The sequence below is a fragment of the Pieris napi genome, chromosome 9 (assembly GCF_905475465.1).
Source record: "Pieris napi chromosome 9, ilPieNapi1.2, whole genome shotgun sequence".
In the NCBI taxonomy this organism is placed as follows: Eukaryota; Metazoa; Arthropoda; class Insecta; order Lepidoptera; family Pieridae; genus Pieris; species Pieris napi.
The window spans coordinates 2,233,054-2,257,093 of record NC_062242.1 but is presented as its reverse complement, the minus strand read 5'-3'; the positions used below and the strand labels follow the sequence as shown (position 1 = coordinate 2,257,093).

General features: G+C 33.1%; 3 protein-coding genes across 5 annotated transcripts in view; 2 read left to right on the top strand and 1 right to left on the bottom strand.

Annotated features, from left to right (window-relative positions):
• The first annotated feature begins 5,988 nt into the window (after positions 1–5,988).
• Positions 5,989–8,531, top strand: LOC125052450 (keratin, type II cytoskeletal 2 epidermal-like). The gene is made up of 3 exons (XM_047653302.1): positions 5,989–6,954; positions 7,044–7,336; positions 8,354–8,531. The coding sequence occupies exons 1-3, from the start codon at positions 6,159–6,161 to the stop codon at positions 8,492–8,494; spliced, it is 1,230 nt and encodes a 409-aa protein (XP_047509258.1). The 5' UTR covers positions 5,989–6,158; the 3' UTR covers positions 8,495–8,531.
• A 125-nt stretch (positions 8,532–8,656) lies between these two features.
• Positions 8,657–18,393, bottom strand: LOC125052451 (probable E3 SUMO-protein ligase RNF212). Of its 3 annotated transcripts, none has more exons than XM_047653306.1 (8): positions 17,812–18,196; positions 17,623–17,687; positions 17,409–17,528; positions 12,297–12,426; positions 11,395–11,501; positions 10,744–10,821; positions 9,343–9,437; positions 8,657–8,831 (listed from the first exon to the last, which is right to left on the bottom strand). In XM_047653306.1, the coding sequence occupies exons 1-7, from the start codon at positions 17,915–17,917 to the stop codon at positions 9,345–9,347; spliced, it is 699 nt and encodes a 232-aa protein (XP_047509262.1). In that variant the 5' UTR covers positions 17,918–18,196; the 3' UTR covers positions 8,657–8,831; positions 9,343–9,344. The 3 variants fall into 3 exon arrangements, with proteins under 3 accessions (XP_047509262.1, XP_047509260.1, XP_047509261.1); XM_047653304.1 differs by having other exon boundaries at positions 9,373–9,437; positions 17,812–18,194; XM_047653305.1 differs by lacking the exon at positions 10,744–10,821 and having other exon boundaries at positions 9,373–9,437; positions 17,812–18,393.
• Positions 18,377–24,040, top strand: part of LOC125052449 (transferrin) — a 21,847-nt gene continuing 16,183 nt past the window's right edge. The window contains exons 1-3 of the mRNA XM_047653301.1: positions 18,377–18,531; positions 18,843–18,945; positions 23,801–23,940. Of these exons, the coding sequence (XP_047509257.1) occupies positions 18,438–18,531; positions 18,843–18,945; positions 23,801–23,940 (337 nt within the window). The 5' untranslated portion in view covers positions 18,377–18,437. The remainder of the gene's footprint in view (positions 18,532–18,842; positions 18,946–23,800; positions 23,941–24,040) is intronic.

Sequence of the window (24,040 nt, the reverse complement as noted above, 5' to 3'; positions counted from 1 at the left end):
AAAAAGTTTAAAAACTCAAATGGTTCACTTTATTTTAATTAAAATGCTATATGTACATAAGAATATTACTTATCATAACAATGTTAAGTTATTGGCTATATTTCACTACTAAATTTATAAATATGTAAGGCTCTAGAGTTTTGATGATCAATATCATATAAATGTTATACCAAATAGGTCGCGGCATTTTACTAAGCCCATAGTAGAGGTAATATAAATGTTTTAAGCACAATTTGTAAGCTGCCCAAGTATTGCACAACCTAAAGCTTGTGACATGCAAATCCCCTCGAAATATAAAGCTGAATTATAAATTAAATTCAAAATTGTGGCTTGCTCTGACGTTTAATTACCGGCTTAAACGGTCATAAATGTCACTGACATGCGTATTATGTTTTAAAGCGTGGAAAATTATATAAAGTTTTATACGGACTTATTTCATACAGATTATATTTAAACCTTATTCCATTACGCCATTTCGGACTTAAATCATGCGTGGGAAATGCGTCTTCGTTCATCTACGCACTTGTTACATAATCATAATCTACTATTGAAAACCGCGAGATAATAAATAATTCTTGCATTTAAAAGATACATGATACGTGTGTGGAGTATTGCAGTCATCTCTGTGGCCAAAATGCTGCGGTCGGTGCTGACAAATATCATCTGGTTGCTTCGGATGCTATTGAATTGGGCTAAGGGGATTATAGACGACGATTCACTCGTTGAATCTCAACTCTTGGGTCTTAACCATCGCCGTTCAGTTGTCTGCCTTTCAATATTTTATAGATTGCACTCTGACGAATGCTCCATATAACTATACAATCTGAATCCGTCATCGCCTTTCAAATAACGCTCACCTCACACGCTCAAGCAGGCATCGTTGTCGATATCCCCAGGTGCCGCACTGCACGATTTGGATTTTGGATCGTCATTTCTTGTAAAAACAGCAAAGAAATGAAACTCCTTGCCCTCTTCCATATATATATAATATGGGTTCATTTAAGTAGTAATTAAACAGGCATCTCCTGGACAGGCGTGCCTACTAATAGGCCACAAATCATTTAACATAGTGGGATGGTGGCAACTATTAATGTACTAATTCTTATATCTTTCTGCTTTATTATAGCTACCAGTATGTTTGTCTTTCTCCGGATATATAAATTTTGTGCTGTCATGTTTTGTTTTGCTTTGCTCTGCATCATATTTATTATCAGTGAAACTTTTCACATCCAATGTCATGATTTTATGTTTTATTTTGAACTTTTTTTATTGTATAAAGATGTATCTGTTTTGTTTCCCAAATTAGTAAATAAATAAAACGTCTATCAAGTTCTGTATTATTAAGAACACGCAATTATTTAATATTTGTCCATATTTAATTCACAGTTTGGTTTCAATACAAATTATAAGTACTATTACCTAGCCGTCATGGATCCTCTATGTATTGTAAGAGGTATTAAATTTTAATTGTTACCATTCAAAGAGCCACCCCTCACCACCACACATTTTGTCATTCCTTTCGATTAAATTAAACTTTCTTCGTGTCACATATAAATCTTGCTTATTGAAATACAGCCTTCAGTACAAGTACTTCTGATTCCGTATTGGAAGTGGGCAAAGTTTTAACGAGTTTTCCTATATATAGGACTTCAAATATATAAATATTGGTATGGTTAATAACCTGCTTATACGTAATATTAGGTTTGTGGTACAAAAATTTTTTCGTAACGCCTAATAAAGTGTTGTTAAATAATATATGCATTTTTGCTTAATGTTTTAATTAAGGCGCATTCTTTTTCGTTTTTACTTCCGGAATGTGTTACTAAGTATGTTTATATGCTCCACGTCTTAATACGTTAATGTTTTGTACCATCTATTTATACGTCACACGTGGTAATACATTTAGTTAGTTCTTAAAGACACGATTTATATTAACTGAATTTATTTGGTCACCCAGACATAGCCGGTGACATACAATATGCACTAAGGTTAAGATTCAGAAACGAGACTGCGTTCTGACTACAGGCTAATACAGAGAACTGTTAAAATATTTATTGCTGCGGCTGATAAATGGACTGCCCTGTAAATTCATAAAAATATATCGCACTCCTGAAAAGACAACTGCTATTTTTACTACTACAAACCACAGTTGAAAACCAATATAATATTTTACGATATTTGTATTTCAGAGGAGTTGTTCGGTTTAATACCTACAGCTGAGTTTCATCATTGGACTCATAATTATCTATCATAAGCTTTTCTAAAAGCTAGTTTCTGCCGCGCACCACTAATATGTGGAACCAGCTGCTCACTGAAGAATTTCCGAATCAATTGTTAAAAGGCCGGCAACGCACTTGCGAGCACTCTGACATTGAGTGTCCATGAGCGGTGTCCCTGAGCCTCCTGCTCTTTAGCCTCCTGTACTATAAAAAAATACAATGTAAAATAAATAAATGCTAAACGAAATAATAGGCCCTCTAAAAGCGTAATAAACATAGAATAATTTAGGATTTTTTTTTTCTTTATTTTATTAATACTGTAAATACTAACGTGTCGTAGTTTAACAGGTGGGTTGCTTAGCAACCACACTGTTTGTCGCATGTCAAAATCCAATACATTTTCTACGGTAGTCAGACTTTTTACAAATTCTTCCAATAGTAAAGCAGATGATCCACGTTCATCTCTTCTTAAAATCCACGGTCTTGTCCATAACCGTTTTTGTAACTCTGAGTCTGCACGGTATATATACAAACATCAAACAAGAAAAACATCTTTAAACTTGCTGACGAAGTCACAGACGTTAGCTAATAATTTAATAAAACCAGCCTCCATCACGTTTCATTCGCTTTTAAAACGTTGAAATATGCAAATCTCATTACTCCAAGAAGGCTGTGTCAACGCTCCAGGCTGAGGTCTCACAGGAAATCAGACCTTAACGAATATTTTCAGCATTTTGATTACAAAGCAATATCAATACAATTTGTTCGTTCTCTTGAAAGATTTTTATTCTATTTACAAGAAAAATCAATGTTTTCTTAAAGGTAAAGAAAATAATTATATATATTGGAACGAAGTTCCTTATCGCGCGTTGTGAAAAGGGGCTAGACCACACTAGAAAAGTTGTCACCACACTTTTTTGCTATTTGCTATTGTAATACACCGGTTCTCGTCCGATCACCGAAGTTAAGCAACGTCGGGCGACGTCAGTACTTGGATGGGTGACCGCCTGAGAACACCTCGTGATGTTGGCTTTTTTTTTCGTCGTAAGATTGGTGTCGAGAAAATCTATCATACTGTTATGATACCTTATTAACATATAAATTAATCGAAAGGAATTTCGTTCCATCCGGGTGTCCCTTGACACCTCTAAAGTTTTTTTTTTTATTTAACTCTCAGTAGAACATATACAAAAAGTTCTTGTTCTTGTGTAACGAGCAATATGAGTCGAAATTTTTAATGACATATTACCATAATTCCAATAAAGAATTATGTAGGTACCTTCCACTAATTATTGAAATAAAGAAAATGAATTCATTTTGTTCTGAGTTCAATACCAAAATATATAATTTCTTGTAGTAACAGCTGATCGCATTAGCAAAACCTCACTTCAAAACATAATATGTTTTAGCAACAGGAGATGAGTTTCTTGTTATTTCCTTTGATATACTGAGATAGTAACATGATTTAACATAAGTAACAAAGTGCGTAACTAAGTTAAATTAGTAAAGTAGGTTGTATGTAATTTGCTAGTGTATACTCAGGGTCGTCTATTAAATTATCCCTGATTAAGATTAATAATCATATATCTAATGTAACTCTGTTACAAAATTACTAAACTTTTAAACCTTCCGGATTTCGGCAACCAATCGTCTTCATAACATAATATGATTAAATTGTTTAATTTAATGTATGGAAATACTTAAACACGTTAAAACAAAAACTATTACTTATTACATAGTACAAAATATATATTAAAACACTATACATTATTTTCAAAGCCATTCCATCTCTCCCATTAATTGTTAAACAATAAACATTTCGTAATTAATTTGTACTCAAATTAAAGTTTCCGTAATAAGAGAAACCACATAAATTAATAACCGACGCGACGCCTGTTGAAATAAATTGCTTATTGTGTTTGCTCTGTATTTTGTAGCAGGCGCGAATTAATGAAGTATTCAGAACTCTGTTGCTTGCCATTACTGTTTAATATTTACTGCCCAATTACACTTGGAGCTTTTGTGTTTTTAAAACATCCATATTTATTAATATACTAGCTGACCCAGCAAACGTTGTTTTGCATTGTATATTTTTTCTAGGAAATTTTTTTAATTCAATAAAAATAACTATCTACAATGATAAAAAATAGGGATTGATCGAAGAGTGGATCGTAGGGATTGTATGTATTTTTGTATGCAGAATCATAAAAAAAACAACTAAAAAATTATCTACAAAATAAAAAATGTTTTGGGGTGGACACCCCTTATCACTGAGGGGTTTGAAAGATTCTCAGACTTACTGAATATGCATAAAATTTCATAAGATTCGGTCGAGCCTTTTCGGAGGAGTATGGGAACGAACATTGTAACACGAGATTTTATATATTAGATTTTCGAAATGTTAATATAGGCTAATCAACTACTCGAGAAACGTGATTTATAAAATAAAAATTAATTAAATCTGAGGCTTGTAAAAGGTAGTAGCCACATTGAATTGGAGATAATTATTTGTCCAAACGTAGAAACAATGTTTTTATAACTAAAACTTTCTTCTCTCTCTCTCTCTTTTCATGATAGCACAATTTGACAGAAAGAGACGAATGAACACTTTGGTAATAAAGGTCATAATGGTGTAATTAGACTTTATTTTAAATTTTAAGTGTAACAGAAACTTTGGCCGGTTAATCTGCGTTTCTATTACAATGTTTATTATATAACTACATATCAGATATATTGCTATGGCAATAGAATCTTATACTATCATATCATATTATTAATCGACGCCAAAAAATTGATTTCTAAAAGACCTCCTTGCCTTTTAATTGAAAATTACGGTTTGACTTAAACCATGCAAAAAATAATTATAATGAGTTTATATAAATGACTCACGACGGATAACCTTAATTTGAGCCCTCGACATATATTTTGATTGTACAATCACGTGAAAATTTGTGTAGGCCCGCATTTTATTGATTAAATATTATTGTTTGAAATTTTCCATCATTACCTGATCCTGCCTCACTGTTCAGGTACAATAGGTTCTAATAACAATTTTGATTAATTCGGGCTAAGTCTCGATTCGACATCTTACCCCTAAGCCTATACATACTGATAATGTTAAGTAACTATGTAATGTAAAAGTTGACAGAAATATAAAGGAATTATTAGATACTAGCTGGTGCCTGCGACTTCGACTGCACAGGATTTGTGTTTCGAGTAGTTTATATTAACGTGGCGTAGAAAAAAACTACTAAATATAATGACGATTTAAGATAAACATTTGCAACATACATTAAATATGTGTAACTGTGTAACTGTAGAATATATATATATAATAGCTCGCAGATGGTAGATGTTTTCCTACTTACTTGATATTTTTAACAATTCACACAATATCTTTATAAATTGTAGCCTAAGTGATATTCTGATATATTAGCTATATTATTGTAAAGTTTCATTAAAATCCATTCAGTAGTTTTTACGTGACAGAGTAACAAACATCCATCCACACTTACAAACTTTCGCGTGTATAATATTAGTAGGATCTGTCTTATACTGATATTGATAAGCATTTAATTTATTTTTTCTTCCTCGCTTAGGCATAAGTACGTATAAATGGAATGCATGCACTACAACAAAAAAGTTAAGGTTCTTATCCAAAAAATAAAGTAAATAGAGAAAACGTAACTATACATTGCGTAACTTCCAACTCCAATGACCTGGAAAGCAAGGTCGGAACCCGACTTATTGTATTTTAACAGTATCGTTCTCATTAGAATTAGTTAAGACAAAACACAGGAAGGAAACTGACTCCAGCGTGAAAACTATCACGCCAACAAAGACAGCTTCGTTCCACCGAATTTAACATCACTATAAAACACCACTGCAATCCCAAAGTGACATTAGTCGTACTACGTCAATAACGACACCATCATTACGATGTCGTCAACAATTCTCACTATCACACTCATTTCGATTGTTGGATCGCAAGCCATCAAGTTAGAGTTGGCTGAAGAAAAAACTCCATACGATTATGTAAAGGATAGAATAGATTCAATGTTAGTGGACCCGAGTGGAATGCCGTTATCTAGTTCCTATGAGGTTGAAGAGACAGAAGATTATCCTGAGGAAATCAAGGGAGCGGCGTCAACTCTACATAACGCAGTGTCTGGTGTTGGATACGGCCAGGGTATTGGCCTCGGTGGACTTGGAGGAATAGGGTTAGGCCAGGGATTGGGAATAGGACTAGGAGGTCTAGGTGTTGGTGGCGTAGGTGGTTTAGGCATTGGAGGAATTGGCAACGGTATTGGTCTCGGTGGCGCTGGGGCCGGTATTGGTGCAGTCAACGGGATCGGAGGTGTAGGATTAGGCAACGCAGGAATCGGTGTAGCAAATGGATTAGTTCAGCCAGGCTTAGGAGGCATTGGTGTCGGTGGTTTTGGAGTTGGGAACGGTCTTCTGTACCATCCAGTTTTAGGAACACAAGTTCAAGGAGGTTATGTAGATAAAAACGCATATGATGCGGCTCAGAAAAAGGGCGCCGACCACAATGTTGAGAAGTTAGAAAAAAAAGAAGAAGAGGAAATCAAGCACGGTCAAGAAGGATTCCAGCAAGGTGCTGCTGCTGCTAAGGCAGAAAAGGGAGAATCTAGCTTTTACAAAGACGAAGAAGCAAAAAAGAAAGCAGCCGGAGATGAGAAGTTTTACGAAGGTGGACAAAAAGTCAACAAGCAAGGTCAGTAATTTAATAATTTCTTAATAAATTTAAATTATAGGAATCACAATGTATTCTGTAATGTATGTAAATATTTACACAATTAATAGGCGCTAATGAAGAACAAATAAAGAAGGCAAAGAGTCACAAGAAGGGCCATGTCAGTAAGGGTTTTAAGTCATCCAGCAGCAAGAATGAAGAAGAGAAGTCTGAAAGCTTCTATGACGAAGCTCACGATGAGGCTGACCACAAAATCGCTGGGCAAAATGCGGGATCATTTGGAGAAAATGCGCAACAAGGCTTCAAAGGCGCTCATGAGGAGAAGGTCCTCGATGCAAATTCCCAGGGCAAGGAAGGACACCATGTATTGGAAGAAAAAGTTGATGATGCCAAAGCAAACAAGGTGAGCACTTTAAAATAATTTTAGTGTATTATTTAAACCATTTTTCTGCGTATTCCAAACCGGTACATCAAATATTTGCCAACAATGAAAATGCTTGCGTGTATATGAAATATTTATTATAGCCCGTCTCGGCAGGTGCAAATGATAAATGGCTGTTATTTCTTGTAATGTATTATCTTTTGACGTGCCCTTAACCTCCTCTGTTTACGAAGGACGTTCACAAAAGTATTACGTTTTTTATTTATGCAGTGAAACTAACCGTTTAAATGTGGACCAATGCAAATAAAAAGAAATAAAAATAGCTTTTTGTATTTTGTACACGCGACTGAACACTGTACTGTTTTATAATGCTTGTTTCAAATGATATGCATTCATAGTTTTTGTTGCCAGCAACTATTGTTGCTTTGAAAATTTCATTTTTATATTCTGCATGAAATAATCCTGTATTATTCTCGTATTTATATTAACGGTACGTGTGATATTGTTGCTATATTAAAATATATTTAAAAAAAAACGTGGCATTCTGTCTAGTAATCCCCCTATAACGCGGTAGACCCGGTTCGCGTTATAGGAAATCGCGTTGTAGTTGAGTTCTCGTAAAACCGTTTTTTTTAACAATGTAAAAACAGTTTAAAAAAGAAAAGTTATTTAGTTTAATTTTATAACAATACAATTGAAACAGGTGCAAAGGTACGAAACACTTACTATGGACTTCATTATAAATTTCACACTCCAAAAATATTACTTGAGAAATCTCCACGTTATAGGGAAGAAATACCGGGAAATATATGGGGAACGGAAATCGCATTATACGAAAACGTGTAATATGGGGGATTATTTAATGTATTTTTATTTAAATAAGCATTTTTTTATTCACTGGAAATTTAACACGTTAACTGGCTTTGAAACATTGCTATTTGGGCAATTCTGAATCTGTGCGGCTTATAGTTGATTATATTTTTTTTTTATTATTAGTTCACTCCATTGAATGTTCTCACTTATATAATATATTTTTAGGGTGAATTCCTGCAAAAGGGTTACAAGGGTGGCGCAGAGCTGTTAGAAAAATTCAACAACCTCGGTGCACAAGCTGTCCATGGACATCAAGAGGCAAGTGGTGGATATCAGCAGAATAAGGGCATATTACCTATACATTAAAAATACGACTTTCGAACCCCCGAAATATGAAAATAAATCACGATTATTGAATGAGTATTTTGTTTTATTTAACAACTAAAATTCAAATTTTTATGTGCAACTTCACTTCATCTAATTAGTTCAAATCAATATTTTAAAATCGTCAAAATAATAATACCAATATAATAAATCATATTTTAATTACATGCAAATTAATCTAACAAAACAAAACTAATAATCGAAACGCCTATGTTTCTTAAACGCGCACTTGTTGCTAACACCATTGCAGTATAAAACTCTTGGCGATTTAAGTCCAGACAAATATCCGGATTCATTGCTGGTCTGGCTTAAAATATCTCTGTAAATAGTTAAAATTACTTACGTAAATAATACAAATTATAAAATGTACTGATATTTGATTGTTATTATTACTAATAAATATTTTAACTTTAGCAAATATAATTAAATTAGTAATTACTGATGATTTAAGTTCGTTTATTCAAACTTGAAATATTATCGTTTCATGTTAATTATGATTTGAATTTCATAATGATAGAACTTCTATCAATTAAATTAAAAGAGTTAATACAAAGTGATGTTTAAATAGTAGGTATGTTTCGCTTTATGTTTAAATTAAAACTTTAAAGTAAATAACTAAATCAAATATTTAAAAATATACCCAATATCTTGGAGGCTAGAGGCTAAACTAAACGGTAAAAACGTTTGTTTTTCCGCAAACCGAATAAATACTTAGAAAAGTATCTGGCAGAGCTTGTCCTATTCGAACAAATTAGATCAAAATTAGTCTAGTAGTTTTAATATAAAAGAAATATAAACTTCGCAATGCCTTTAGTGCTAGTGCACAATACCGTTAAAGATGCTTTAAAAAGTGGCTGTACCCGACCGACTCAGGAGTTGGAGGCGTGAACACTGTTGTCGATATTTTGTTCGAAGCACTCGAGGACTGGGAAAAATATTATTTGTTTTAATATATAATAGTAATAGCTGTGTAGCTAGATGTTATATATACTCCCGTGGTCATGTTTTTTGTTTTTTTTTAAAGACAATTCACACCAATTGCCCGAGTCCCATGCTAAGCTGGTGAAGCTTGTGTTATGGGTACTAGGCAACGGATATACATACATATTATAGATAGATAGACATATAAATACATATTTAAACACCCAAGACCTAAGCGCAACACCAAATGCTCGTCACATCGATGTTCGTCTCAGCCGGGGATCTAACCCGGGACCCATTGATTCGCAGTCAGGGGTACTAACCACTAGACCAATGAGTCGGTCATACACAAGAATTGTTCAATTCGGACCGACAGTTCCTGAGATCGATCGAGGAGCAAGTTTGACCAATTTAAAAGATAATAAGGAAATAATTTTTCAGTTGTTGCTTCATTTAGCGCTACTGTAGCTAGATAATTTAGCTTTATATTGGTGAAATAATTTTTTAAATCAGTTCACTAGTATACATTACAAATATAACATCAAATACTTCATATTTATCGCAGTATTGATAAAATGTTTCCGATAATATTTATATTTAATGCATACATTAGTAGTATTTATTACCAACACACAAATATATATAAAAATGGATAAATAGATAATTAAATCTAATTTAATAAGTTTGGTTCATGTTAATAATGACCCCAGAGACCTTCCCTCGCTTAACGAATAAGTATCGCAATTCAGCGAGGAAATGCTGCCAGCATTAAGGTACACGAACCAAACTTTTTAAATTTGTTTTTATTTTCTATTATCCATTTTTAATTATGCATATATAAATGCTTTATATTAGTACTATGTCAAATAGGTATTTATACCTGTTATAGGAGCAAAATTAAAAAAAAAAATCAATGAACAGATTTTGATATCTGATGTATAAACCAAGGGTTGTAGTAGTGCTGGTTCTTTATTATAAATTAGCTACGCCCGCGAATTTCGTTTCGCGTTACTTTAAAGCTATCCCATAGAATGTTCGCTTTTCCGAAATAAAAGCCAATTTCTAAAATTTTCCCAATTTATACCTCCATAAAAACCTCTGAGATCAAGAAATAAATTTAAAAAACTCGAATTGGTCCAGCTGTCTTCGAGTTCAGGAGTAGCAACATATTTTGCGATAAATTATGATTCTTAGAGTCATTATTGTTTATTTATATTGGAAGGTCTAAATGTACCAGCTTCCAAACCAAGGGCGTAAAGGTGACAAGTTTTCGACAAGTTTCTCGACTAGTTTTTATAAAAGCAATTTACCTGACTATTAACACTGAAGTTGCTTGAACGCTGTTTGCTTATCCGAGTAGGGGTCACCAAGTTCGACTGATACGGTTGCTATCACATAATAAAATTGTTTATATTCGATACGAATTTCAGGGAGTTACCCTGTTTAAGGAAAATGTTGAGAAAAATAGAACAATCCTTTGTTCGCTAAATCGGCAACGGCAATTCACTAAGAATAGATTGTCGGATATTATGCGGCTCACGGAAAGATGTAAAATACATTGAGTCATTTCGGGCATCAAACCAAATTCTTTGCAAGAATACTCCATCGTACTATAATGCCACGGACTCAAACTTTGGTCTAACCGTCGAATTCAGAGTCGGGATTTAGCTATTGATGGATTTCACAGGAGTCATGTTTAGGTCTCGTTCTAGGAGTCCTCTAGATCTTACTCTTAAAATAATGAGTTACTATGACCGCGTCAAAGCAAAACTCAAACAAAGCATTAAAGACGTAAGATATTATGAGAATTCAGAGTAATAATGAAAATGTTAATGGGACTTCGCGCGTTTACGGAATAGTTAAATCAAATTATTTGTAATTTAAACAAGTTAGGTTTACTATAAAAAACTTGACACAAAAATAATAAAAGGCTTTTCCGTGTATAAATAGAAATCACTTACGCTATAAGGAGTGCTCTTTGCGGGTCGCTTGTATGTAGGCGGTGTTTGAATAAAACCAGGGGATAAATTACTAGGCGAAATGGGCACGTTGAATGGTGGCGTTTGTTCTATTAATATTATTTAAATTAATAAATATGAATATTTAAATAACTGTATATAACAAACGAGATTCTAGTTCGATCACGAATGTCTTCTGCTATACGAGATTCTATGTAAAAAACAAATTTATGTGCAAAATGTGAATAAATTATCAATAAAATAGACGTAGAAATATCAATACCAAAAAAATCAAGAAAACGGGCAGACCGTGTTCAGGATTCGATTCTTTACCAATATGAACGACTGAACTGATGCTGTGACCTGAATATAATTTAACCTTTCCGAGAAATTTTCTAAAGGCCAGTGATTGGGTTCTGTGCTGTTTTTCTATTTCTGTGGACCGTGACCTCACATTTTTTATTCAGTTAACACACCATAAGATTACTGATAATAAATGTTAATATAGTTCGTAGTTTCAGAACGTTTATCGAAAACTTAAAGGAGCATTCAGACTTTATTTTAAAAAATTTCGTGCTTGTCATTACCTTGTTTTTATTTTCGCTGTGTTTACTAAAACTTTTATAAAAAATCTTATTTGTAAAACAATTTGAACGCACGTCTATAATCTATAATTAATTAATTATTTCTTTTCTTAACTTTTATATATTTTATTACATGTATTGTAGTTGAGTTGTGTCCGTCATGTTTCCTTATACAGATATATACGGGAATTTATAACGTTATTTTCTTTGAGTGTCGGGTAATTATCAGCAATTTGGTATTCAGAAAAGAGTTACACTTTATTTTTGATTGTCTATGGGCCCGTCGTTTTCCCGTTCTATTAAAGTTTTTTTTAAACTCACTTGACTGTCCATCAAGCTGGCTTTGTAAATTCTTTATGATCCTTTGATACTCGCGCAGTTGTTTGTGTTGTGTCTGACACACTTCCGTCATACGCCGTAGCTCCGCTCGCGCCGCGCGGAATTTCTTTGTCTACCAAAGATATTTTCCATTTACATAATACAAAAGATTATCCAGAATATATAACACAGTGAAGTATCTAGTGGTATCAACCTTTTTAGGTCTGGCCTCAGATATCTGTATCTGTTTTGTGATCATTTGGAAATCTTTTTTTTTTTAGTAATAGTATAATAGGCAAGTAGGTGATCAGCCTCCTGTGCCTTGTATACGCCGTCGACTTTTTGGGTCTAAGGCAAGCCGGTTTCGTCACGATGTTTTCCGATGGCGGCTGGCGCGAATGTTAGATGCGCTCATAGACAGAAAGTCCATTGGAGCACAGCCGGGGCTCGAACCTACGACCTCAGAGATGAGAGTTGCAAGCTGAATCCACTAGGCTACCACTGCTCTCCAGTAAACTGCTTTTAAGAACAGTAAAGTATCTATCCCAAGGAAAACACTTTTATTCGATATTTAATTAAAGTGCAATTCCAGACCTAACACATATAATTCACGCCCGATACTGACACGATGAAGTATTTAACGTTAATATAACTATTTTTATTAAATCCTCTGTTCTATGAAATACTGCTATATAGGTATAGGTCGGTTATTGAAAGCTGGCGGGTTCACAGTACTCACACTAATGCAATTTCACATACAGTATGTTTAGTCCACTCTGGTTTTAGTAAGGTTGGGTGGGTTGTAAATAAATAAAAATGTGTCAATTACATATAAATATTAGGTGCATACGAGGGTGGATCTAAAAGTTCTAAGCCAGACCAAGAACGTGAAAGAGTAGTTCGTGTAAATAATTTTTCATTTTTCGACATAAGCTCCATCTAGCTCAACACACTTCACTTTTACTTCACTAACTATTCTAACTAACTAGTATTGAGAAACCCCAGTCGCATCTGATGTCAAATTAAATATAATTTTTTTTCATTAAACTGTTTTTATTAAGATGCTTAAAATAATTAAAAACATTGTGCACCATTTCACGAGATTGCCCTGGTAATGTTTGAAAAAAGATCAACATGTATAAAATAATAACAATATAAAACAGTAAAGATCAACATAAACAGTCAGGGCCTGATTAACCCTTAGGCTAATTAGGCTGAAGCCTAGGGCGCGACGATCTAGGGGGGCGCAGGTGCGCTGAAATCGTGTCTTTGCTAGCATCATCCCCTGCATAATTCAACTACACCGAGACAAAACACTAAATGAACTGTGAACTGAAAAAGCTTGGGAGTCCCTGATTTTAACAATAGATGTTGAAATTTATAAAAGCGCGCGTAAAACAAGCACTGACTTGTCATTCAAATCGATTGGTGGTAGAGCGAGTGAGATGGCAATAGCACAGCTCACTGCGCCCGGTGAAACGCATCAACGACGCACGGGGACTCCCCGGTGGTTAACATATTTTGTAGTTTATTTATATTTTTCTGCGTTACATTTGTCTAATAGTTCGTTCGTCATAACATAGCTCGCGTATATTCGTTTTTGGTGATATTTATTGTCCTTTCCTAAGTGTGACTGTATTTTTTTAAGACTATGAGTGGAAATGAGAATAGTTTTATAGTAAAAAAGCCAAGTGGAGCAGAATATAGAAAAAAAGCAAAAGAAAAAGAAAAGAAGCTAGAAAACATTTTAAAAAGTACTCGTAAACTCGAAACATTTTTTACGAGCTCTGCAGAAAGGAACGAAACGGTGACGAATAGTGCAGTATCTTCCCTCCATCGCGGACTGTACTGTATACGTTTCTCCGTCCAACACTAGCCCTACAGTAGGAATAAAGCCGATGATCTACTATGAAAACGAAATTATAACAGAAGAAAAGCCCCCGTCAAGCATTCCGTCAAGTGACCCTGCACTATGGCAAGTAAACAATGAATTTCGAGATTATATTGCTAAAAAAGGACTGCAACAAAACGAAGAAATAGATTTTTCCAGATCAGAAAGGCAGTATAAAAATCAAAAAAGATTTCTATCTAAAAACATGTTCGAAATGAAGCTTGTTAATGGCGAAATTGTGAAGAGAAGCTGGTTAGTGTATTCAGATTCCACAGGTCACGTGTTTTGTGGTTCTTGAAAGTTATATGGAGGAACATCCGTATTTGCCAAAAGTGGATTTAATGACTGGAAAAATGCTAACCTAATAACTGATCATGACAATTCTCCGGATCATCGTAAATGTTTGGGACAATATGTATCAAGAAGAATTTTTTTACAAAGAATGGATACCCAAATAGTCAAACAATATAATGAAGAAATGACTTATTGGCGAAATGTATTACTACGTGTAATAGAATCAATAAAGTTTTTAGCTTCTCGTGGGCTTCCATTTCACGGTCAAAATGAAGTTATTGGATCTGCACTAAACGGAAATTTTCTTGGCTGTATTGAGCTTATATCTAAATTTGATCCCTTCATAGCTGAACATTTGGTAAGATTTGGGCAAAAAGGTAGAGGTTCTTCATCCTACTTGTCATCCTCTATAATCGATGAATTTATTTTACTGCTGGCTGACGAAGTTCGACTTTCGATTGTAGGAGAAATAAAAAAAGCAAAATATTATTCGATAAGCATTGATTCTACTCCAGATATTTCACATACCGATCAGTTGACATTTATTATTCGTTATATTTTGCCTGACGGAGAACCTGTCGAACGCTTTGTTACATTTTTACCCAATTGCGGTCATAAAGGTGAAGACATGGAGGAGGCTGTTCTTACGACCATTAATAAAACTTTGAAACTTGATATTAAAGACTGTGGTGGCCAAAGTTATGATAATGCTAGCAACATGTCTGGTCAATACAAAGGTCTTCAGTCAAGAATTAAAGCTGTAAATCCTCTGGCTACTTTTGTTCCTTGTGCAGCGCATTCTGTCCAACTCGTGGGATCAGCTGCCGCGGAAAGTAGTGACGAGTCAGCTGCTTTTTTTACACTGGAACAACAACTTTACAATTTTTTTTCTGGATCTACAAGCAGATGGCAACTTTTAGTATCCAAATTAGATGAAAAATCGACGGTACTAAAAAATCTGTCAAAAACTAGATGGAGTGCGCGAGCAGATGCAAGCAAACCCTTATACAGTTCATACAAACAGGTTCTCGAAGCATTAAACTCTATTTGCGAAGATAAAAATCAAAGTAAAAAGACCAAAATAGAAGCAAAAGCAATTTTAGAAAAAATGAAAACTCTTGAAATTGCAATAATGTTGTGCTTTTGGAACTCTGTGCTGGTAAAGTTTCAAATCGTTAGTACACAGTTACAAGGAAGTTCTGTTGATTTATCTGACGTAGTAACTCTTTATGAGACTTTACATGCTTATCTTGATACGTTGCGTGACGAAAAAGAGTTTGAAAATTTTGAATCAGAGGCAATCAAGAGATGCGAAGTGACCACATACAAAAAAGACGTAAGAAGAAGAAAGAAACCAAAAGTTCATTTTGATGAACTTAAAACGGGACACATTGAGTTAGAAGGGAGGCGATCTTTCATTGTTAATAATTATTATGTACCTATCGACTGTCTTAAAGTACACTTAAAAAACCGCCAAATTATTTATAGAACAGTAAACACAACGTTTTGTTTCTTATGGAAACTGCATGAACTAGACGACAGTGAATTTATCAGAAGCAAAGCAAATGAGTTAAAACAACTATATGCCACAGATTTAGGAGAAACCTTTGCAGAAGAATGCGTCCATTTGGCGCAGTTTTTAAAATCTGACACCGAGGCCGAGCATTCTATTTTCGCCAGAACCCCAAAGGGTTTGTTGCAGTTGATAAAAAGTTTTAATATTTCATGCATGTTCCCGAATGTGCAGATAATATTAAGAATTTTATTTTTTAATTTTTTCAGCTCTTAAAAGAGTAAAAAATTACTTGCGGTCCATACTCCGCCAGCAAAAACTTGCAGCGCTCTCGCTAATGTACATAGAAAGTGACTTTTTACAAACTATTAAATTTGAAAAAATTGTGGAAAAATTTGCAAACTCTAAAGCAAGAAGAAGGCCTTTTGTATGAGCTTATAATAATAAGGTACTTAATTACTGTAATTTTCAAATAAATCATTAATCATTAGAAAAAATGTTTCACTTGTATGATTCCTCTCGTCTTTTTTAAAAATAACAACAGAAGTGTACATATTTTAAAAGTAACTAAGTCGAAGCAACATCACATACTAGATAACCACGTCCATGGTTGGTTTAGACCGACCGTAATACACCTGTCACCTGGCGGGGGCGCATCCTGGTAAATAGCCTAGAGCGGTCAGAACTCTTGATCAGTCCCTGTAAACAGTAGCAAAAGAAAAACAATAACTGTCTCTTTTATACTCATAAGCTTGACCGAGCGCGAGAGAGACGGACAGTATTTTCGTGATGTATTTGTGATTGTATTTCAGTTTGACATCACGTCTCGAGCTTATTTACAGACACTACACAAGCACAAAGTGTAAATGTGTTGAAGCCGCCAGCTTTAGATAACATACCTATATAAAATATTGATGTTTCATTAGATTTCTTTATGTAAGTCGATCATCAAACTGCCTGACAGCGTTGTTTATTTTCAAAGAGAAAACTCAAATTCCGTTTACAAAGCCAGGTTTAATCAACCGGAGAAATTAATGTGCCTTAAGAACATTATTTATTTACGGTTGTTAAAAAATAAGTCTAAACTTTGCTCATACAACTTAACCAAAAGTAATGCTCAAAAAGGTCCACTAATTAGGTTAGTTAATTAAGGGTTCAATGGGATTCCCCAAAAGTCCAGGTAACGTCGCTTTGTTGCCATGAAAGATAAATAGCCTTTGACCCTAATTAGAAATGTTATCTCGGAGACGTACTTAATATATGCATAAAAGCAACACTGACCGAATAAATACCGACTTATTACGTATAACATTTTGTTACCTATATAAATAAGATTTTTTTTATTGAACCATTTGCGCCTGCAGCCCAGAGAATCGTGTACCTATTATGCGTGAAAAAGAAAAAATAACATAATTACCGATTGAAATAAATAGGACAATAAGCGCCGTCTATGTTGCCGTTGAAATTGTAGTACATCACAACATTTCTTAATTATTTCTTCCGGGTCCGTGAAATAATCTTGAATATCTGGATTCATCTAAAATAAAGAATATTAAATAGGTTTAGAGATAAGGCGCGATCGCTTTCAAATATCTAAACTTTTGTCATTTACATACTAATTATGTACTCACGTCGGGAACTAATTTCATTATAGAACATGGTGCTTTGCATACTAAACATGTACTTTCTTTTACGCCTGAAAATAATATATTTACTAAAACATTATGATTATTATTACACAGATAACATTATTTTGTAACGTGGGAAATAACCTCTATTAATACCATGGTTTCAATAGAAACTATTGAAAGAAAGCATACCATTGTTCAAGCAGTTGTTGCAAAACATATGACCACATGATGTCAGGTGCAAAGTTACTCCAGGTTCTAATTGAGTAAAACAATTGTTACAATGTATCCAATCCATTTTTCGCACAAAATTTTAACAATATGACTTTTTTGATACTTAAATTATTTACACGAATTAATAACTTTATTCACATTTCTACCCATTATTATAATTACGCGCCATTCTACTAGAACTAATATGACGGCTGACCACAGATTATAGTTATTTTAATAATTAAAGTTGACATGACGTTGACCAAATTTTTAAAAGATCAAAAAAAATATATGATTAACCTTTTTAGAGGTCATGTGCAAATTGTCAAAAGATAATTATGTATTATTAAATGCATTGTGTTATTATTAAGTTACAGTAACATTAGTGATAAATTCTATTTATTATGAATTTTCTTTTAATTAGGTACATATATTATAAATTTCCCGTGAGATAATAAGAAAACACTTGATAACTAAATCGTTTCCATTATTTATAATTAAGATGATACTGTGGGCATAAATAAGAATAACGACGATAGGACATATCATCGTGAATATATAAAAGAACCAGACGAAGCTACGTCCAGTCGTCTTTATATGCGCGCATGGTCGACTGCTTGACCATGACTTTGAAATACATTACGAGTGTTTTATTTATATTTGCCTTGACCTCTCAAAATGTCAACAGTAAATCGGCATGTATGTAATTTAAGTTTTTTGCATTATTAAACTTTATAAACTGTGGAATTAACTAGCAGCATGACAATTTAAAAATGGAATCTTTTATTAAACTAATGTAACAATCTGTGCTTTATAATCGTACTATTTTTATAAAATATTCGAACCTTTTACAATTATTCGTTCTACGTTTGGCGCCATTTTTGATGAAAATTTTATTTTGTGACATTCGTACCTGTCAATTGCCAAATTTGTTACTTTGATCAGCAAATAGCAATGCCCGTTACATTTCATAATAAATGTGCTTTGTGAATTATTTTTTTTATTTTTAGATAAAATATGTGTGCCAGCGCAACATTTAAAAGCATGCGAGGAGATGTTGGAGATACCTACGAAAAGCAAAGCTTTACTAGAATGTATTCCTGCAAGAGATAGGTAAGACTTTTAATTCTTATTTGACGTAGTTTTTAATTTTAGAATTGTAATGGTATTCTGTACGTGCCAGTTTTTTATTACAAATTACAATCTTTTAAAAATAGTTAATACATAATTAAATTTTCATCCGCCAATAACAAACATTTCTTTTTCGGTCTTCCAGCCAAAATGCCCACTTTCTAGTGTTATTTTAAACTTTGATAGCCTTAGGACAAAATGCCGTGTTATATTTATCAACATCATAACCATAACGCCGAGATAATATAGTCAATTGTTTACTCAATAATTTAGACTACGAATTATACATGACATTCGATTTAAAAATACTTTTTATTATTATCGCGTGACGTACAATGTTGTTTAACATTAACAGGAAAATACAAAGAACTCGAGGAATTTAAATCGAGACTTGGTCTTTATTATTCTTGTAGCACGGTTTATTTGACTATGAATAATGTGTTAGCTATAACTAAATACAATGGATTTCGATTCATTCCAATTAAGAATACTATTATATAGAGGTCAGTGACCTAGGATATGTTCTTTCTCATGTATACCTATGATAAAATTGCAAAATTGTTTGTGTTTAAATGCAATTTACAAAAAAATATTCGAGGGATTCCAATTATTTTTTTATAAAGTATATATGTACCGGCATATTTGAATTATTAAGAATAATGTGATAATGAATTCGGGCATTGGCAGATTTAAATAACAAATAATGAAGATGAATTTTATAAACGTTTTGTATAATAAATTAATAAACGCTTTACTTATCCCACAAAGGCTATTTCGTAACAAAATCCATAATATAGAATCTATCATAGTTCTACATTTATAGATATACAGCCAATTCTTACATATTTTATAGAGTAGACCATAAACAAAAGAGAACCAGAGATAACAGACACGGCGTTGATAAAATTCTCTCATGAGATTAATAAAACGGAAGGGTACAATTGCCTCAAAGCAATTTTGTACAAATTATGACGATTGATGTTTATTCTCGGGAGGTTACTGTTAGGTTCAGGCATTTTATCAACGCATCGGATTAATTAATAAAACGTATAATATTTTGATACAAAGTACATTGCACATTTTGACAGCTTATTGCCGAATAATTATCATGTGTCATTTAGTTTTTTGAATAGAGAATCATACGTTAAATACATTACGTCTTTACATGTTATAAAATTAAGTCCCCCGCATATGTCTATATGAACGCAATACATTAAAAAACGGAAATATTTTTCTTTTATCTTCACAAATAACAATTATCGTCAAAGATGTCGCAAAATACACGTATACCAGGGAGAAGTGGAGGGCTGAAGCTAGTTTGAAAATAATGTAATTTCATACATATTGTCCACGACATTATCAGCGATATTATCAGCTTATCTATATGGCTTTTTCTATTCGATTCAGTAGTCAGCATGATGCGGATGCTCCTTCGCGGCATAACAGTTTTTATGCAAATGCATTTATACAATTTTTTTTACTAAAAAAGAGACTTTATACGGGCAGCTATTTATTTTTTCTAATCACTGATGTAATTACTGTGTTACCTGGGTTTTAACGTTAATTTGGGATAACTTTTGATTATTACATTATGTTATTTATTTCAATAAAAGAATAAGTTTTTTTTACTAATAATAGAGCAGTACTGGCCTAGTGGCTTCAGCGTGCGACTCTCAGAGGTCGTAGTTTCGATCCCCGGCTGCACCAATGGACTTTCTTTCTATGTGCGCATTTAACATTCGTTCATTCATTACACCCAAAAAGCCGACGGCGTGCCTATTAGATTGACAAATGATTATGAAAACAGATACAGAAATCGGATTCGCAGACCTAGGGGGGTTGCAGCGCCACTGATTTATTATTATTTTAGACTAATTAAAGTACTTACATATTTCTCATTAGATTTCAGCAAAACAAATCTAGTTAATAGCTAAAATAATCATATCAAAAGAAAAACTCCAATACTTTAAACTTAAAAGAATTTTCGTTACATCAAATGCAGTTGAATTTTACGACTTCTGTTTTGTATCACTATGAAGATTTATTTTATGATTCCACTAAGAACACGAACGCTTGCAGCGATATTAAAATTGTATGAAGAATTTTCTTTAAACAAAAACGTTATTGCCATTTATTCCTTAAACTCCTATAAACTTATTATATATGACATTTTGTCTCGTATATTTGGTAGGGCATAAATCAAACACCATCATTATTCTAAATTGTTTAATATTTTCAATACTGTATCGATTCCTGAAGTATACCGTAGTGTATACCTCTAAAATTCTACAGCAGTCTTTATATAAAACCTGCTTTATATAACCCTATTCACTTTGTACGAGCGTGCTCAAGATCCAATTAACTGAGCTTATGTTTCTCTTGAAGGAGATATAAATCTCACTCTATCGCTCTATCTGTCCTTAGAGACTTACGAGAGTGTTAATCTACGTGAATTAGATATTTTCTTCGAGATGCTTTCCCAAGGATTACTACGCAATAATTGAGAGAGAGAGAGCTATATACATTAGATTAATATATATGTAGATAGCTAGATGGTCAGCGTCTTGTTTGTCACTATAGTATATAGCCCTCGCTATTTCGTATGCGCTTCTATGTTTTACTCTAAATAAATATATATTTAAGAAACAACTAAAACTGTACCTATAAACCTATGTTATTTTACCTGTCGTTTGTTACCCTGTTCAGGTATTTTTATATCAAGTAGTTTAGTTTTATGTTCTGTGTTACGTCTAGATTATTTACGACTGGGATGTCTCGAAGAAACTGTTATTAGTAAGATCAGGCCAAGCCTATTTACGTACCTACGTTATTTTTTCTCATTTTTTGTGATATTGTGATTTTAATAAAGTTATTATTTCGGTTGCTGTTGCTGTGTATGTATTTTTAAAATTTCTCAAATTACCACTCAGATGTCTCGAAAATTAATTATTATATTCTAGAAAATACATGTTTGAGTTCAGAGTTACATATTGAGAAATGGTTAATGTAACGGTCCTTAGAATGTCTGTCTCATCGCGATGTAGCTTAGAACAAAACTATAATTCTTCATACTTTAAATTATTTGAAAGATAGTGTCTACAGTCTACATCCATCTTAAGTAATTTACACACGATACTAAAACTGTATTTATCATTCTCGTCAGGGCGTTCCAAATTCATGTGATTTAATATTGTAATTTTATCACAGATTTACTAAAAAACAAAAAAATCATGTGTCCAATTCACACGTGGTAGAAGTGAAACATTCAAAAACAAACAACAATGTAGGATCTTTTCTTTAAAAAAATATATATTTTGATGTTAAATTTTTATTTATAACTTCAATATCAATCTTTAATTTGGTAAAAACTAAAATAATAAACGTTTGAAATAAATTCATAAGATCCAACGTGGTAGAAAATGCGATAGGAAGCATTATTATACAGCGTATAAACTTTTAATTAAGTGTAGTACGAAGTTTTCACTTCAAAAAGTTTCTATAACTAATGATTTGTAAATAAAATTGATAAATAATCTAATTTTATAATTAAACTACTTACTCGACTTACTTATTTTATTTTCATCAAATCTGTTTTTTTATTTCAGAAAATATTCAAATACACACTAATTTAAAGTTTATACACTGTATAATACCTCCTATCTCACTCTCTCCCACGGCAAATCCTATTAATTTATGCGTCTGTCTCTTTTTACTGTCGCTTTTTCCGTTGCATCCGGTTTGAAATCACAACGATTCTAATGAAACTTCATTACTTTTCTACTTTAATTGTAATTTATGTAGTAACGTTAAAGTTCCATAAATTCACTCAATCCACTGCTTGGGTGGGGATTCATTTGCCAATTCCGATGTTATATACTAAAGAAATAAATTATATACAATAAGAGTATCAATCTTCTAAACGATAGTCAATACCGCTTCCTAATACACGTTTTCAATTTCCTGTCATGTCATGTAATGCTACGTATACGAGGCAGGGGAGGCTTAATGTGCCCACCCGTTTGCCGATATGAACACCTTAGTATAGATATTTTAAAATTCAGGTAAACCTATAACCTCCTGTATTTTCGCTTTCAACAGTAGATGTTTTTAAAAGACTATAACGGTATAGTGGTTTACAGGTTGTCCATAAATTAAGTGTATTTATTTGAATCTACAGGTAACTTAAATTATATAACAAAAAAACAAGTATACTAAAGATATAGCCAAAGATGGAATTTACGAAAACATTTACGAAATTTGAATGGAAAAAATCAATAAATTTAAATACATTTCAAAGTAATCTAATGTGTGAGGTGTGTAAGTGAGGGTGTGTATGTGGGGTGTGGTCATGATGTAGGATATATATTATATAGCCCTATGGATATTAATACTCCTTTAAAGCATTCCGGTATAGCTTAAATAAGTCGAGGCAAATAGAGTTGTATTTCATTTAAGAAAACTTACCTTTTTTTTCAATGTGTGTGGGTGACATTTGAATGAATTAAACAAATTAAATCCTAATTCTGCAACAAATTTCTTGTCTTTGGTTTTCGCGAGTTATACATATAAAACACTTCTGAAAAGAGCTAGATAAAAGATATAAAATATAATAGAATAAATTCGCGTTTATATCCGATAAGAAAATATAAAGTGAGGAAACTGGCATGTCTGAAGACCCAAAATACAGATCTCCTTCTTGTCTATAAAAGAAAATTGTAAATGAAACAGATTCAATCTGCGCCCAAGACTATAAGGTTTCAGCGCCTCAAAATATATGTATATATGGACTAAGCATATAACTTCTATATTTTTATGTTAATGAATATTTTGTTTGTAGAGTGGAATGTTTGAGCTATGTACAACAACGGCAGGCTGATTTGGTTCCCGTCGATCCCGAGGACATGTACGTAGCCTCCAAAATCCCTAACCAGGATTTCGTCGTCTTCCAAGAGTACAGGACGGACGAGGAGCCAGACGGTAACTATGCTTAAAATATCTATTATAGTCGGTTAACGGTCAATTGTGTAATACATTAAAACGCCTATGAAAAACAACGGTCTAATTCAAACAGAAAAAT